Source organism: Lepisosteus platostomus, chromosome 6 (assembly GCF_059453375.1).
Source record: "Lepisosteus platostomus isolate fLepPlt1 chromosome 6, fLepPlt1.hap1, whole genome shotgun sequence".
Lineage (NCBI taxonomy): Eukaryota > Metazoa > Chordata > Actinopteri > Semionotiformes > Lepisosteidae > Lepisosteus > Lepisosteus platostomus.
The window spans coordinates 39382151-39400979 of NC_142616.1; the positions used below are offsets into that span (position 1 = coordinate 39382151).

The 18829-nt window shown below is 36.3% G+C and overlaps 1 protein-coding gene across 23 annotated transcripts in view; it reads right to left on the reverse strand.

Annotated features, from left to right (window-relative positions):
• The window catches only part of tcf7l2 (transcription factor 7 like 2), a 111269-nt gene extending 94907 nt beyond the window's left edge, over positions 1-16362 (reverse strand). For 4 of the 23 annotated variants that reach the window (XM_088635802.1, XM_088635792.1, XM_088635785.1 and 1 more), the window contains exons 1-3: positions 13877-16356; positions 13656-13722; positions 13383-13507 (exon numbers count right to left, since the gene is read on the reverse strand). In XM_088635802.1, coding sequence (XP_088491928.1) covers positions 13383-13507; positions 13656-13722; positions 13877-14065 — 381 coding nt within the window. In that variant the 5' untranslated portion in view covers positions 14066-16356. Of the gene's footprint in view, positions 1-13382; positions 13508-13655; positions 13723-13876 lie in introns of all 23 variants that reach the window. The other 19 variants (XM_088635795.1, XM_088635789.1, XM_088635793.1 and 16 more) reach the window with 14 other exon arrangements.
• Positions 16363-18829: the final 2467 nt, after the last annotated feature.

The window sequence follows — 18829 nt, forward strand, 5'->3', positions numbered from 1 at the left end:
CCAATATGAAATGTGCGTACTTGCTAATTTCAAGTACACAGATCATTTGTAAAAGCCTGTTGTTCTTCACATAACACAAGAGCAGCCTATCTGAAATAACAGAACCTGACATTTCAGTGCTGATCCCTTCTTGCTCTCGTGCACACCATGGGACAAACTGCTGTATATCAATGTTTCTCAACCTTTTTTGTACCAAGTTCTGGAACAAAGGGAATGATAAGGCTAAAAACCTTTCCACAGGAAGAATACTTTAAGTAATGGTAATGGTGGTTCACTGGCCACCATTAGGGAATGGTGCCTTATCAATGGACCAGGGGTTGAGAAACATGGCTGTACGTACCCACCTAGGAATTCTACTCTTTTTCAGAGGACTGAAAATTACAACACATGCAACGTGTTATTGATATTCAAGGTAAGCTTCAAGACTATCAAAAGTGTGTGGGGGGGATGCTTGTTCTGTGTAATTGAAAACTGGCTCACGAAAAAGGAAACAACAGCTATCAGCTATCAAATGCTATAAAATGACACTTGATACTTAATTGGGCAAACGATATGGTATGTTCACTACACGTTATTTCTGAAAGAGATATGCACGTTAGACAAATGCAATGAAGGAAAGTGTACTAAAGACTACAGATCCCACTTCTGTTTTATGGCTGGCAAACCCTACCCAGTGGCTTTGCTTTTCTTAACCTATCAGCTGGTAACTCCAGTGAGGTATACTGCTCAGCTCTTTGCATAGAAAACCACAAACCAAATTCTCAACCAGAGTACAGTTAATACAAACTGTGCCGCTCAGATTAAAAAAAAAACAACCTCTCACTTCATCTGTTGTTGATAGTAAACCCATCTCTTAGAAATCAAAACCCTACACACTTCGAATCTGTGGTTTTCAGCTGTAAACCGACTCCCCTTGCTGTTGCTTCTTCTACACTAACCACTGATTTGCATACTGCTCTTGCGTAACACTAGAACAGTTTAAAAGCTTACTTCATACTGCAATCTGTCACAGTGCCAGAGTATTTGTGCAGCTCTCAGCCTGCTGCAGCAGTGTTCTGCACCTTTACAGATGTTCATGAGAAAACGGCCCGTGCTTTTGTTCTCCTACAGTAAGAACAAGGTAGATGTTTGTGCATGATAATGTAAACAAAGCAGTTTGTAAAAAAATATATAACAGGCCAAAGAAACAAACTAGGGTTAACCAAAAACTAACATGGGCAATTTCTTCATGCCAAAACACATGTGCAATAAAAGTATGAGCTAAATCCAACTTTCTTGTCTACAGCTGACTTTCATTTCTCATGATTTGACTAGCCAACACTGAGAAGACCCTCACCTTCTTTAAAATAAACTATCAGACCAAAAAGTCCTAACAGCTTCTCACTCACAAATATAGTCAATGTGAAAATGAACATGTATATCTTTTTTGTTTTCAATGGGGAAACTCTACCTGGCAGCCTCAAGAAGACATAATTGTAACTGCAACACGCAGGAATTCAAGGTGTCAGTTTACATGAAGTATCAGTGCCACACTGGGTCAATAATATTGGGCAAACAGGCACAGAGACAACTCTGAACGTAAACCAGCAAACAATTCACACAGCACTACAGTACTTTGCATTCAACATGTCAGCAAACTTATAATAAAGTGGAGGCAAAGAGGCATGTCTCAATTTATTCAAGCTAACAATAGTAGTTAAAGACAATAGAGACACTCTTTCTGCCTCATGGACTTTTCATTGGCTCATTTGCACAGCACATCCTCCAGCACTGCAGTTAGTGCATCTTTTTGTCATTTCAGACCAGCCGATCCATTTATATTATCCGCTGAAATGGCGGGGGGGGAGAACTCTGCTGCTGTCCCAAGGATACAGCTTAAGACTGCCACAGTGCATCTCTTCCAGACCGTCCCCCTCTCTGACTAATGCTCTCCGACACTCGTACATCACCCACAAATTGGCCAAATGAATTAACCACGGCTCTGCTTAACATTACGAGATTTAAATGGATTTTCTCTCTCCAGGTCTGCCCAATAATTGCATTTATCCATCTTGTTGAAGTACAGTTTACACTTGCTAACATCATGCCAATTCGAGCTACATTTTCTGCTCCAGTGGCGGGAGCGCAGGAGATTTGTCATCGGATCATAACAGGTAATTCAAACAACAATTAGTTCGATGACTGCCCGTATGTCAACGTCTGCTCCCAGTCAGCACAGCTCAGACCCTCTGCTCCCTGCTCGCTAAGATGAATTGTGCTCACAATTCTTCAATTTCAATCATCAACAATACTGACTGAAACAGCTGACAGTCCAAAGCCAGCAGCCCCATTATGTACGCCACCTCTGTGTGCCTGCAATTGTGGCTGTTTGTACAAGGGAAAAACAGGCTACAACCAAGGCTTTTGAATATGCAGGCCTGCACAAAGAGGGCCAGCTCTTAAAACTTTATCTAAAGGCCATAAGTGAAAAAAAACAGGTATGTAAAGACACACAAACACCCGGGTCCTTTATATAACTGCCAAGGGATCTTTTTCCCCTTACTTCTATGTGTTTGAACAGTAATGCATTAGGCACACAAAGGCTAAAGGAACAATTCAGCTATGTAAACAAAAAGTAACTTCCTCCTTTTCATACCAACTCTGGAGCTGTACACAATTCAAACAGTAAGGCATTCCTCAATCTGGTTATAATAAACATTTGTGCACTCCAGCAGGGTTAAATGTAGGCCCTGCAAGTGCTATAATGATTGTGATTTTAAGACGAACGGGATTTATTTAGCCAGGAAACACTCCTCACTGATCTGTAGGTTGGGGGTGGGTGGGAGGGCACTGTGAGATCTGATTTCTTACAGTCTCTCAAATGCTTTAGGTAGAAAATTAATTTGCCATATAATTGTACACATGTAAAACATAAAAAAAAACAGAAACTAATGATGTTCACAGAAAACAAATACATTGAGTATTGGAAGTCACAGCAACATACACTACCACATATGTTTAAAAGGATCAAGTAAAAAAACATAATCAATGCTCTAGGTTCAGGGTCATCACATATTGTAACTTCAGTAAACTAAATGTAACCACAAAAATTAAGAACTTTATTTCTCCAAGTTGAGCAAACATTGCCCATGTTGCTGTTTCCAAACTACAGTCATTTCCCTTTGAATCTAAACCCCTGCTAGTGTTTGAAAATGCAGCACCAACTGAAAACTGGTCAAGAAATGCAGAATATTCAGTCAAATCAGTAGTAACAAGTTTAGAGGAAGTGCCATTCAAAATAACATCTTGGCCTTATCATAAGACCGAACTATGAGGTATAACAAGGACTGCCAGCTTAAGATTAGATCTGACCACACTATAAAACTTTAACCAAACAGAGACGTACATTATGACTATACATAAAAATAAAACAATAAAAGTTAATTTTACACAGATATTAAAGTGGGATATTAATAAAGTATGTATGTTAAAATATATCTATTGTATGACCCCAGAGATCATACACAGGAGCTATGAAGGAGTGTAAGAATATAGTGAAAGAATTGTATTTAATGCAAAAAGGTCTCAGACTAAGAATTAATGCCAATTTATGTCTATGTCAGTAAAAGTTAATTTTGTGTTTTTTAATTTTAATTAGAAGAAAACAAAAGGAAACAAACCCTAAAACCAAAACTCACCATTCTTTCATACATTTTATTTCCAAGACTTTATTTAAAAAACCTCACGGTGCACTCAACGTGCAGTGTCAGACTGAAAGGCTTGCATTTCATTAGCCATCATAGTTTTAATGCACATTAATCTTCGCAACATTTTGCTCTAAATCCTACAATAATCTCACGATTAGTAAATTAATCTATTTGTGCTTTGGCAAAGCAAGATCCTTCACCTTTTGTGTGGATAAGAATGTAGCACCTTGACAGGCAAACAGACAATCATCTCATAATCATCCATCTGTCCTTGGATTTAATCACAGAACAATTAATACTTTTAATTAGAGGATTAACAATATATAGAGAACTCAATTGCACCTGGCAGCTTTTTATGACTTTACATTATAAAGCCATTTAAAACCCCCTTTTCAATTAATTTACCTTGGAACTAAATGATTTTCCATACTTGAACATATACAGTATGTTAAAAATACATATCTAACCTAAACTGAATGTAAAAGCTATTAGGAATGAAAGTGCTATTTACAGAAAGTAATAAATAAGTATCAGTCTATAAAATATTTCCTTGGTGATTAAAACGTTTTTCATTTTTTTATATTATATATGGTGCCAAAGGTTTCAAGGTTTGTTAGGTTGGTGGCCTTTTCAGTATAGAAAAGCACCTTCAGTTTTTTTTTCTAAGCAAAAAGACTATTTATTAGACTGTACTATCTAGTTCTGTGCTCCTGAGTAAAAACCTAACATTAAAATATGACAACAGATTACACAAAGATATACAGAAACCTTTTTTCAGTCTCAAATGACACATTTTACAGTAGATTTATGATATACTGTTAATCTCAAATGCTTTTTAAATAAATGACAAATCACAGTAAATTCTGATGATTTTTTTTACTATTGCACAGAACTGAATTTGAACTATGAATTTAGTTGCTCAGGTGCAGGGCCTTGTTGAGCCACAGGTGCTTCTTGATGCATTTGAAATTCAAGAGAACCTACCAGGTCTATCTCTAGGAAATCAGACGCAATAACAGTGGACAAAGGAAAAGAAAAAAAGAGAAAGATGTCCCCTATCTTCTCACCCCTCATACTTCTTTTGGAACCCACTACCCTGCCATGCTTGTCTCAAAATGGTGTCATAAGTGTTGCTCCCTTTATACACAGTACGTTGGATGTCCTGAGCTAGAACACCAGCCTCAATTACTTAAGAAGTTTAAAAAAAGTCAACATGAACAGAATGTCACTGTTCTGTCATCTTTTTCTATTTTCTCCCAGAACTTATGCTGACAGGTAGTGGGAGTAAAGAAAATTAAATGGGGAGGAGGGGTATAAAATATCCAGCTGTACGCAATAAGCAGAGGGAAAGAGCAAGATTTAAAATCAAGAGGAAAAGAAACCACACACATGGCTTGTCTATCAAGCTCTGCAATAAACTTGCCACCCCCCTTTCGGCCAGTGAAAAAAAAAGATAAATCTGAACCCTGAAGGCCCTATTCTTTGGACATCTAACCAGGAACTGAGACCCGCTCTCATTACCGTGACATTAACAGCAATTATGCGCCCCATTCAAACACCTATTGTGTCCTGGACGGGCTTCTTTGCGAGCTTGAAATGTTTGGCCTGAGAACTGTTCTCCCCTGAAAGCAGCTCCTGGCTCCACAGTCCATACGCAACACTAACAAGTCCCTTTTTTTCTGTCCCAGCTAGTTTCATTCTCTTCCCCTACCAACTGAAAGCCCCTTGAATGCTTGAAAAAAAAATGGAAGCATGTCAAGGATTTAGTAAAATCTACAATTGTAGAATTCTTAGTGTCAAACTGTAATTCATTTTTTTAAGAGCTGTAAAAGCGTTTTCTTTCTTTAAACATTAAAATACTAGATACGGTGCCTCTCCATTTTCCTTGATTCTCAAAAGCTTTTTTTTGCATTCTACATGTTCTGCTGACAAAAAATACCAACACACTGAGACGCAACCCCTCTCTCCCCTGCTACTAGGCCTCTCTGCCCTCTCTCTCAATCCAGGTGTCCATTCATCACTTTATTCAAGTTTCTCCTGAAGAAACAAGCACTTGCCTTTGTCCAAGTACTTTTGTACTATGCATTTAAAAATCCCAAAGGTCTTTCTAGTCAGTAAGCAAGGTATAAATTAAATAAATTCAAGTTTACAGCATTGCTCAGTTGTTGTATTCTTTTGGTTTTCCTTATTTTATTTGTGACTTGTCTCAGTGGCACTGCTGGGTTTTTTTATATTTCAAATCTAACATGTAAAAGCTGAATAAGGCAAAAGTTTTCTTCCCTAAAGAAAAATTAGTGCTGGAGCTACAGACAATAATTCTACTAAACATACTGATGTTGAATGTTTTAACACAAAAATGAAAAATCAAAACTTCCAACCTATATAGTTTTTTTTTTAGTTAAACACATTTCAAATAACAGTCTCAATAAATTCTATATATAACCCTCAAAACTGAAGTTTTGTTTTCCCCAAAAAATAATCATGCCTTTGAAAGAACATGTCCTGTAGCTTTATACAAGTGACATTCATTTTCTGTGCTAATATGTAACGTTAACTGTTAATATCTCACAACATAACACAAATGGAAACAATAATTCAACCACCTACTAAGTTGCATTTTAGTTCAGATTCATACAAAAAGAAATTTTAATAATATAAATAGCAGTAATAAAAATTAGGTTACACAGTGCACATTACAGAATTACCATTGTGCTAATTGTGCACATAAATGAATCCTTTCAAGTTCATCACACAATCTCCAATGTACAATAACCTTAGAGTCTATGAAAACCTCATCTCAGGGTTCCGCACAGTTAGCCTACAAAAGAATTCTGATACTACTGACAAGGAGCTGAGTCCATCAGCTGAAAAACCTTGACATCTTCACTAAGATATGTAAGTTGCCACAGCAAGGGTATAGTGCATAACACAGACCTATTAATTTCTTAAAACCTGAAAGAAATTTCTTCCAACAATCCAGGAATTATACAGCATTATTCATATGGGGGGGGGGGGGGGGGGGGGACACTAACAAAGGCAATCAATGACCAAATAAAATTCTTAAAAATATCATTGGAATATCAGACTGCTGCTGAGTTTTTTTTTAAATAACTCTCCTAAAAATAAATAAAAAAAACGTATCTTGGAATTTTTCCACCTGGAGTCTTGGGGTATGCATTTTATTCCCCACGCATACAGTGAATAATTTAATTTCCATGTTCCAGTTTTGAGGAACCGTGTGGGCCTATGGACTATATTTAACAGATGACAAAAGTTGCATTCCAGATGTACAGAGCAATCTTTGTGTTTAAAGCTTTATGGAAATGCATTAGACTGGGGCCCGGTGCACAGCTGCAAAGCTAATGCTAGTTTCAAGAAGCAAAACCAGGTTGCAGTGGCCTACTGATAGTGAAACAGAGTCTGGAAACACAAAAGACTAAGGAAAATTGAGTGCTCAAGACACACCGAACACACTTTCAACTCCCTGACATATCGATTCTTTGTTCATTTTATCCTCACTTCCTCCATAACATATAGGCTAGCCTTTAAACAAATTAAGATTTGCATTTTTCTGTGCTTTGTTTTTTTTAATCCACTTCAATTTAAGGTTAAAGGATGGTGAAAAACAGAAGAGATTATTGTATTTTTCTTTTTAAAAAGAAAGTTAGCACATATGTCGTGCCGATATTGTTACGAGCGCCTTGTTGAAAGAAGCTGTAAGATCTCACACCCAATATGATGACTCGCAGCAAAAAAAAAAGAAAGGGGCATCACACCAAAGAAATTTTTAGAAGCTACCTGCTGACTAAATAAAACCCTCTTTTTCAACATGAAACACTTAAGAATAGACAATCATTTCCCCTACACTACTTGTAAACAATACAGACCAAACAAAACTGAAATACAATTTAAAAAATGAGTATCAAAATTCATTAGTGCACCCACCCAACATAACAAAAGAAGGATACAGAACTTATTTGCAGAGGAAAAATATGTTTAGGTTGAAGAAAACTGAATAAATCAGTTGTAACCACAAACAGCTTGAGTTCTGGTACATCCTTTCAAGTTTCAATAACAAATAGGGATTATCTAATTGCTGAAATAAAACCACTGCATTTTTATACAACAAAAACGTTTAAAAAATACGCAACAAAACAAAGCAAGATGTTGGCTATGTAAAATCAGAATGATCAACTTTCCTTTGCATCCAAATAATGCAGTCTGCCAACATCATCAACACAAGAAAATTAAGCCCAGCTAGCAAAGATCCAGTAATCTCAGTAAATATTTACAGCGTGAATCTTTTCCATTCATTCACCAACACTTACAAAACCTTACTGTACTCTACATCTGCAATTCATTGACTTTACAATTTACCACATGTTGAGATGGGAGAGGACTCGGCTCCATTTGAATCACTACACAAATATGCAAGTGATTTATTGTTTTAAAAACTGTAGGACGATTTAGTGCAACTCCACTTTTCCTGAACATTACTCCTATTGGCAGACCATGAACAATTACAGTTTGGACTAATTAAGCTCTGAAAATGTGCTGTGCCCCACTAATGCCTACCAGGCCTCAAATTTATTTTAATGGTGCCAAACTTTAGTGAGGAACTTAACTCCTTCAAATCCAGACCAGACCTTTTAGTTAGTGTTTATTAAAATGAAAAATATAATAAAACAGGGATTTTTCCCCAATATGTGTCAAATGTGAAGAGCATAACAACAACACAAAAAGGTGGCCTAAAAGCAACTGGAGGATTTAAACCACGTTTCATAAACAAAAGTAATCTGCAAAACAAAAGCTTGCCTACATTCTAAATAAGCTTGGCATGTATTTTGTAGCAACTTAAACAAAACAAGACTCACTACCATTAAACCCCTGCGGATAGCAATTAGGGACCATTAACATGTAAAGCCAATTTGATAAGGTATGGGCCTTTCCTAAATCCTTATTACACCATCGTATTCACCTCTGAGGCACTACAGTTTAAAGCTGCACCAAAAAACACACATAATCCAGACGACAATTCACATTCCATTGTTATGCTTATCCCGGTAAATTAAAAAAAAGATATCTACAAACAAGCAAGAACACGGTTTGACGCTTCTAGTCCAAATCTGGCAGAAACGTTATAGCCTTCTCAGCTAAATGGAATTTATTTCTGCTTGGAAAAAAAAAATTACCTTCATAAAAAAGCAGAACATTTATTTCATTAATCACTCAGTTCCTTCACCGGGCAGATTTTTATTTCAGAGACGAGTAACTGCCACAACATAAGACAAACAAAACAAGTAAAAAACTGGGATGCTAAAAGACAATTGTCAGTAATGAACAAATAAGAGAACAACAGAATGACCAACAAAAATACATTAACAGTCTGTGGTTTGGATATCAGTTAAAATATTTATAGACAGTGGTTTCCTTTTGTTTAATTTCTAACTGCTTATAATTATATAGGGAAACCTGACCCTTTGCCAGAGTCTCCAGACCCTGGATATTATAATGTTAGAGTGGCGTCAAATATCTTAACAATCTTAAATCTTCCAGGCTGTAAATAAACCCTGTGGATTTACAACACTGCATGGCCTGCCAGCAGACGACTATGGCACATTTCTTTCAGTAGACCTGTTGAGGTGTGATTTTTGCCTGAAGCACCCCAGTTAACCCTTTACCTTTGGATTGCAGTATAATCTAGCCATTAGACCTGCTCTGCATTTCAGAAAATGTGGACACATAGATAAACAGAGAGATGAGACTTGCATCCACTTATGAAATGGAACCCGCTAAAGTAAAATAGCATGTCTTTATCTAGAAAAGAAAAACACTGTTCGACAGGAATTTCTGTTAATTTGTTTAAACGATGCTAAATTCTGAAACACTTCAGACTTAGGTAGTTGGAAAAACAAACTATCAGTTGTTATAGCCACGGAGGTCAGACAAATTAGACAGCCCACCCTTCTCTAACCCCTGCCCCCGAGGAAAAAAAAAAGTGCCGTATAGTCACTATACAGCAGGAAGCATGTTAAATCCAGCCTCCCCTTCACAAAGAACAGCCAGACAATATCCAACTAAAATACAGCCCCATGGACAGCTGGAAAAATCTCCTTCGAGTTTTAGTCACAGTATAGAAATGCGCATTATCACAAAAATCTGCAGCTGTCAGAGCCAAAACCACTGTCATTAATATTACTTTTGCAGCTAGTGATGAGACACAGAGCTAAATAAACCATTTTTTTAACCTGTCTTTTTAGAAACTACCATTAGCCCTCAGCTAAGCAAACAAGAGAAATATCATACCAACACTGTAATTATCAATCTGAAATAAGGCATAAGACACCCAAGGCAAATGCATGGCAAACAAATGCTGCTTCCCAAGTACCGTACAAAGCAAGGCTCTGACTATTCATTACGCTGCCTAAGCAAGATGGTAAACCCACCAAACCAAGGGGAAAAAATAAGGTTGGATGCAGTTTAAATAAAATTTAAAGTTCATCACACCAGCATTCACATATATTTAGCAGGACATAATCATGTCTTATAATTTTGTTTTTTTAATATAATCTTGTGCACACATTTTAAATGATCATACGAGCCATTTCATAATGTCCTAATGTTTGTTGCAAGATAATCACCTTCTAAATTATTTATGCTTAACTATGTAACCCATTTATGTATACAACACAGATAGGTGTTCAAAGCTTTAATGGTATTACACAAAGCCACTCTAAAGGTAGTGAACTTGGCAGAGAATCTACACACCATTATCTATTGTACTCAGCCTAGTAAAAAGGGATGCCGGGCTGATGAGGTCCACAGCTCCACAATCTTTCAGCTTTAATTTCCAGTCATTAGAAAATGATTGAAAGCCACATGGATTTGAATCCACATTTAAATAACTGACTATACCCCCTTGTAAATAAAGCCCAGAATAACCAGTTCAAATGGATTCATTCATTACTGAATGAACCCCCCCAATAAAAGTGCAAAAAAAGTCTACCTTGGATGACAAAAGGACTGAAGAGACCAAAAAAAAGGTATCAGCTAGTGAAATTTTAAAATGCATGCTAGGCAGAACCAGTGTAATTCAGCATTCTTTTTAACAAAACCCAAAGAACACCTGTGCTTTTAAAGAATGGTGTGATTTGACCAATTTCCTTTTCAGATGTAATGGCCTGTATAACGATCACTAACACTACAATATAGGGCAAGAATCTGGAATGTGTCAAATGCCCTGTTATCACAACATTTCACAAGGGTGAACAATCACTTTTTATACATTCCTTCATTTCTGTCCTCCACTGCAGGTGTTTTGGAGTTTTATCATAAAGATTCCGGTGCTGCAGTTATTCACTTGTATTTGAATTGATTTAAACCATTATATATAAAACTGTACTAACTTGATTTACACAGGTCTATATTCAATACTGTAAATATGCACATTATTATCCAACTTAACGGACACCAGCAAACAAGAAAATGGCTAAGGAAGAATTCAGCATACATGACAACAAGTCAAAATACTGACTCAATCTGAAAGCCTGTTATACTTAAGTATATTTTATAAGTTAAAATTCTTGCAAATAAAAATGCCAGTTTGAAAATATATAAATGAATGTTTCTTTTTTTTACATAACTCTGATGTTACCATCTCGATTCTGCTTTTTTGCATGTTAAAACTGGTTAAGGCCTAAGTGTTGGTGAAATATCACAATATGCAACCATTATGCCTATGTTCATTTGTTTCTGTATTATGCTGCAAAATCACATGTCTAAAATCTGTCTACTATTTTTAGTTTTAAGGGGGAAGTAAAGGAGTAGAAACAGTAAACAAACCACAAACAAAATAACACCCCCTATTAAACGGGATATAACTAATGTTAATAGGCAACCCCTGCTTGCTGTAGATAATATACACCTTTAAAGATAATTCTAAAAGCATCTGAAATGGAAATGTATTCAAAATATGAAGCAATAAAATGCAGATTAAATTTATTTTAATGTACTTTGAAAATAAAGTGCATTCATCTGCATTGAAAATGAAGAAAAATGTGACTTTGCTGAAGAGGATAGCGCTGTTATATTTTCCTGTGTATTTGCTGCTATACCTACCCTATAATACGATATGACAGTTTCTAAAGCAGGGAGTTGTAATTAGAAACAAATATAAAAACCACTGGGTTTAGAAAATTGCCCCAATTGCATTTATATTGTCCCAGTGGGACTGCTATTGTGCTGTGGGATAACGAGTAAATATGCATAATTACAACTACTGCTTAAAATACATAAGCAAAGTTGATAGATGCTATTAACTAAATACTGTATGAATACCTTAATTAAGCATCATCTTTTTTAAATAGCTTATGATTTTAAAGAGGTGCCGTTATTATGGTAATGTTTCCTAAACAGCAGTATTTACAGTACTTAAACATACACTAGGAAGGTAATAATGGCTTATATTTTAAAATATATGAATAACAAAGCCACATTATAAACGCCACCATATGACAACAAGTGGTAATATTTATCTAGGCAGATAAAATAAACATACAAACATCATTCCTATGCTATGACAATTTAAAGCCAAAATCAAAGCAAATACGTCTATGAGGGCAACATTTTTTTTGTTTTTAATTTTTCATTATGAAAAAGCGACAGGTTATTTGCAAAAATGCATACCAAAATACAGACTGTCTTAAAGTTAAAAACTGCACTTTTTAACATCAGCGTAGCGCAAATACAAAAAAATACGTATTATTTCGTCAAAAACTTGCTTCTGTACATTCAGCAAAATACGAGTATTATTGTCATTAACAGGAGCTCAAAATAAAGTTCCCAATTAGATCAATGATTAGGTCGTTAGTATTTGTATTAAGGTGAAAATCTTACGATACTGCAAACAAATTTCCGCTACAGTAATAATTAACTTTCGCGTTAATTGTGTGCGGTAAAGAAACTAAGCTAAACACGTCGTCTTGGACTTCTTTGGGAAACGTGGAGTAAACTACATTACACAAATAATAAGGAAACATTTTAAATATATATTTAAAAACAATACCCCTTCCAAAAAAGTTATTTTCAAAAGCAACGCTGACCTAAAAATAAGTGAAATACTAAAAAAACAATGCGCTCCTGTAAATTAGCAAACCAATGTATTTCAACGTTGTTTTTGCAACATACAAAAAGTGTTCAGTGAAACGCAAGAAACATGCTCTGTAACAACAACGACTGAATTTGTTATGATAAAAACACTTCATTTTAAAAACATTTGGTTTGGTAAGCAAAACGTTTTCGGATTCGTCTACTACGTTCTTCAAGGTGTTTCAAATGCATATATGTGTATATACTTACACGTGTGTACATACATTAAAACTCGAACTTCATGTCAATTTACATTTACATTTTACAAATGATTTGCATTACAGGCATAGTAAAATAAACATTCAGAACACAACAAAAGACAAATGAAAAGCAAACTAAACAGTTGCTTTGATAATCACCAGATGCAAATGTTAATGTTAACACATAATGGTTATGGTAGGTAAATACATGCCATTGCACAGAACTTGAAAAAAGTTGCGAAACTTTTTTTTCAGTATTAACACACCTATGCATGCATAATTAGCCAGCTGGCTTTATGTGTGACTTTCGGAAAAAAGGGATAATTATTTTTTTTTAAAACAAACTTACTGTTCGTGCAGTTGGTGAAAGCGATCCATTTGGAAGATACGGACTCGTAAGATCGGGGATCATTATAAATGGATAACCCGGGTATGGTGGGCTCTTAAACAAACCTCCATCTTGCCTTTTCGCAGCTAACATGGCGGGGGAGAAGAAGAAAACTTTTGTGAGTGCCTTGAAAACTTTTTAAGCATCCGAGAATCCATTAAAAAACACGCGGCACGCTTACATGGTGCTTTAGTGTGAAAGTCTGTGTGTGAGTTAAAAAAAGTAGAAACTCACCCTCCTCTAGACTTTCTCTTGATTTGTCTCTGAAAGTTTCTGATCTAGGCGGAGGCCGTCTTTCCGCCTTGAAATACAATGAAACAGAAGAATTGCATTAAAAATAAAAAAGAAAAAGTTAGATTATTTTCGGGAACAACGTGGTTGCAAAGTAAACTATACAGAAACGGAGAATGCAATGGAAAGTACACGAGAAACGATCCCCGTTGCTTGCTACTTACCTCTGAATCTGACGAGCTGTTTTGATTAGTTTCTGATTCGTTTACAAGAGAAGATTTGACATCTGCTAAATCCCTTTCTGCTGAAGAGTTGTCCGAAATTTTTTCCTCCTGTTCCCCTTCGTCTTTGAAGGAGATCATTTCATCGTTCGCCCCCAGGTCGTCCCCTCCACCGCCGTTAAGCTGCGGCATTTTCCCGAGCAATTTTGGGGGCAAAAAACAAAGTTTTTTAAACCCTTGATCTCTGTGCTTCCGAATCCGAGCTAAACTTTAGGGTCTGTATTAGCGTTTTCCAAGGACTGGCGGTTTGTACAAACTAAAAAGAGGGGAATCTTGGCAGAAAAAGAAGCCGGAGATGGAGCTGAGCCGCTCGGATTGAGTGAGTTGAAGTTGGTCGGAGTGGTTTTCAGTTCAAAGGCGGCGCTGATTGACAGATAGAGAGGGATGGAAATAGAGAGAGTCTGGATTCGGGATTATTGACAGGGAGAAACACACAAGAAACTAATGAGATTCAAACAGGGAGGGACTTGAAGTGACGTTTTCATAAATAGAGAAGGGCAGGAAAGTATTAAAAAAACGGCTTGAGAAAGCTGGCGGACGACTGTGCAGTTTTGAAAAGCAAGTGAGGAAAAGACAGTTTTGAGAAAAGCGTGAGAGCTAAAGCAAGTCACTTCTGTTTGCTTTGTGCAAGCATCGCAGAATAAGCGGAAGGTAGTTAGAAAAAACGAGTAAAATCATTTGGGCGGTATTGGTTAGTCAAAACCCGAGTTCCTAAAATGCCCCTTTTTTCGTTTTTTTCCAGTCTGGAGTTCAATTCTAGTTCTGCAATTGGGAGGGAATATATCATGTTAGTTGTAAAACTGTGGTATGTACAAATAATTAGAATTCTTCACAAAATAACCTTATTTCAGGCTGGCTTTGTTTAAAATGTACTCAAAGCATTTCCCTTTTATCAATTGTTTTAATTTGTATTATTTATATTTTGAAGGAAGCTGTGTACACTGTATACATTAACATTCTATTATTTAAACAGAATAACTTAAAACCATTCGTTAACAATAGGTACCCAACTCGGTGATTTTTACTTTCTAGCTGTGAATAGACCCATAAAGAAAAGGAAAAGGGACGTCATGCATTGTCAATACACTCTGTAATTAACGAAACGAAAGAGAGGCATTCATTTTTTGGACATTTGCAAAATGTTTTTATGTAAATGTAACTTTTGTTAATCAAAAAGATGACTCCTAGATCTGGACAAGAATACGCGTCTACTGTGCATGCTGAATTTAAAACGTAAATACCCTTCAATCGCACAAGAACTACACCTTTATTTTTATTACCTTTTATACGGGCCTATATAACATTGCAAAATGCCGTAAAATGATTTAATATAGCATATCGCAATTTGTCGTTTCATTTTCTGTATTCGTGAGCGCGAAATAGAAAGTTTGCATACTGGTATTTTTCAACAGAATCGCCAAAAATAAAAGGGCGCGTTAGAAAGAAAGTGTGGGAAAAAGCCGAGAGGGATTCGAAGATCATCACTGATCACTGAGGTCTTTTGAATACAATGCTGTACGGGCGCAACGCGAAGGGCTAATCAGACTCGGCAGGTCTTGGGACTAACCTGTATATATCATTAATAAATGAACAGGGGACTGGTTTGTGTAAGAATAATTTGTGATGGGTTTCCAAAGATCGGCTTAAGAAATGCCACTATTAGAAATCATCACTGTGTTAAGCTCCTTATATTACTAATTGAAACCCGTTTGTGAAACCCCTCCATCTATTAAATGTATTCTTAGAAATTATTATAGAATTATTTCTGCCGTAATAATACAGACCATATGTAATTCATTAGGATTCAAATAAAATATGCCTTTAAAAATATCACTAATGAGGGGAGGTAAATGCAGCATGTATTTCTGTGTTCTCTGTGTGCAAGAGTCAGCGCCAAGACTTTTCTGTGTTGTCAGCAAGATCACTGGAGAAAACCTGGAAAAAGACCTTTTTTGCCACTTGGCACAATGGACAGAGAAAGGAGGAAATGGCTAACAGAACTAATCTCATGGCAAGTGTAAGCTTCACTGCATTAGGTATGCCATAAAGAGGAGTCTTGTTGCACTGTGAGGGGAAGGTGTGGTATGTAAGAGGAGGGATTGGGCGATGTGAAGCAGCAGGAAAATAAATAGGGAAATGGTTTTCAGGGCTGAATCATGATGTCTATAAATCCAGGCAAGTTAAGGCCAAAAAAATGTCTGTAGGAATACATTTTATGTTCTGTCATCTGATTGTTTTCCTTCAAATATCTTTTGAACAAATGTACATTTTAAGAAACAGTTCTTGGTAACACAACTGTACCGTTATGTTTGCTTTGTCTTCGAGTGTGTCCACCCTTGAAGTTTTTAAGCTTTTAAGTTTTCTGCTCAGTAGTACCATCAGTGCTTCCACCACATCTGAAACTTTCCTTGATACTTATGGAACTGGCAAAAACATGAGTCCACTTTCAGGGTTAAGCATAGATTCATGAGTCACCACTGTAAAAAAAAGAAAGATAAATTTGTTTTCAAATACTTAAACTGAGAAATATTCCTCTCTGCTGGTTTATGATATCCCTTGCATCAAGGAAAGCAGACTTGCATTTCATGAAAAAGAGGCTATTTTTTACAGAATTGAAGGCATAATTTTTTTACGACCCTGGAAAACCAGTTTGTGTGCAAGAAAAAAAAATCTAAATAAGCAGCCTGGAAATAAGCAATTTAAGGTGACTTGCTGACACTTGCTTAGCTGCTCTGCGAATATGATTTTAAAGGTATAGGCACAAAGCATAGCATAAACTATTTCTAGTTCAGCATTTGTCGGGAACTACCTAGACAAACATCATGCTCCAATACGAATGCATGCCATGTTCTGCATCTAACCTAGGCTGCCAAATAAATGCAATTTTTAAGTATGATTTATTTTAATGAAATACCTGTGGGGGCAACGTTTACACTAGGCATAGGTTTGCTAAACAAAAGGCATGCAGAAAAGCCACCATGTTGATCCTGTAGCTGTCAGCATCCTGACTTTTCACCGTCTCACTAACCTACATTTCAAAATAATTCCGCTATACTGGGCTTTCCACCATTGATTTCTATACTTGTCATCAGGTCTGATACCTCCCTCACGTGTTTTGAAACTGTTTTACTGTGAACGGCTCTGTGTTCTTTATAGCAGTGTCACAGTTTTGGTGCTCTGTATTATTGTACAGAATGATCAGTAACTGGTTGCTTGGAATGAGGTAGCCTGACCATGCTTTGGAATCGTTAGCCTGCTGGTTCACCTTCAGTACACAATGGTTGTATGTATTGTGATCTCATGATGGTTATTTTTTTCTTTTTAAATTAGGGACATATAAATCTGGTGTGACAGCACAAATTATCTAGGTAACGTCGGTAGATTTTTTTGTCTGTATGTATACTTGTTGAAAGGTAAGAAGAGGTGGCCAAATGGACATACCCAACGTGTCTGGATCCCATGTTGCTTGGATTCTCCATACCAGAAAGTCTTGTGGACTAATTGGAGTTCTCCCAAAACCTTGGTGTGTTTGGTGACAAGAAAATAAATGTACACCCGTCACCCACTGTATAAAACATTTGAAAAAGTGTCTGTTACTGCTTCTTTTTTTTCATTGAGTACACCGGCATCCTACAGTATATCACCAAGTGAAATCTAAAGCCGAACTGTCTTCAGTTGCTCTCTAACCACCTTTCCAAAGTTATGCTTCTGGAACGGATTTTTTCTTCTCAATGAAGAACATCAATAAATGCTGTTTGAACAACATCCCAAATGGGTGAAAGGGAGCACTATTGGTCACTTGGCATTTTGAAAACAGTTGCCAAAGTGTAATGAGCTGTGCAGTCATATATTCTGTTTGTTTCTGACTTATTATCCTTTTCAGAGAGGCTGAGACAAAAAACATTCCGATAGGTTGTCTGGGCCTGATTTGGACCTTGTCTCTTCAGAAGTTAAGTGAACATGTCAGCTGTCTGAAGAACCAAATGCACTGATAGCCGCAATGAGTGTTGACAAGTTAAAATACACAACGTTCGTATCAATGTTAATTCAGCTGGGACAAAATACTAAGCACAAAAGGGAGCACGTATGGTAACATTCACATCGTAAAGGCTGGACTCATGCAGGGCCTGATGCTGATGTTCATGTACAGAGGTAATGTTATAAAACAGGAATTGTATTTGGGATGTGATTGTTTTGATGTGAAAGGGCTCTGCATATGTAATGCTCTATATGTTTGTCAATTCTTCAGTTAAAAACTCCTTTTGATTATAGTTTGAATCACATAGTTTGAATAGTTTTTTTTTCATTCTTGTAATTGTGAGCCATGAGTACTTTAATGATCTTTGTGAAATAAATCCAACCATTTACAAATTCAGTACATTTGCTGGAACTGCTTAAAGTGCCATTGTAAAAACACTTTTAAGACAATGCAGAAATCATTCTTTAAATGGTATCGGTATCAAAATGGTACAAAATTAATCGTAAAAAGATGTGGAGAACAAATTTAAAAGATAATCTGAAGTATTTTTTTTTCCAAATAAGATCAAGTGTAAATGGTTAATAGTGAAATCCAGTTGTGGTCCAATGCAAATTTAGCCTCACTGAAATATTTCTGTTCTTAATTAGAACATTATGGGGCCTGTTAATGGCTTAGTCTTTTAATTTCATAGCAACAATCTGTGCATTTTAAAGCTCTTTTTTAATAGTTACTACTTCATGGTTTGTGCCAAATCCCCTTAGAGTAAGATATAAAATTCTCTTTCCTAACAAGTGGAATTTGGCATTTAACCTTTAGAATTCAGTCAATTGCAAATTTCCCCATTGTGAGGAAAGCTTTACTAAACATTTTAACACTCTATCCAGAAAGCACTTACACCAGTTCAGATGAATTATATC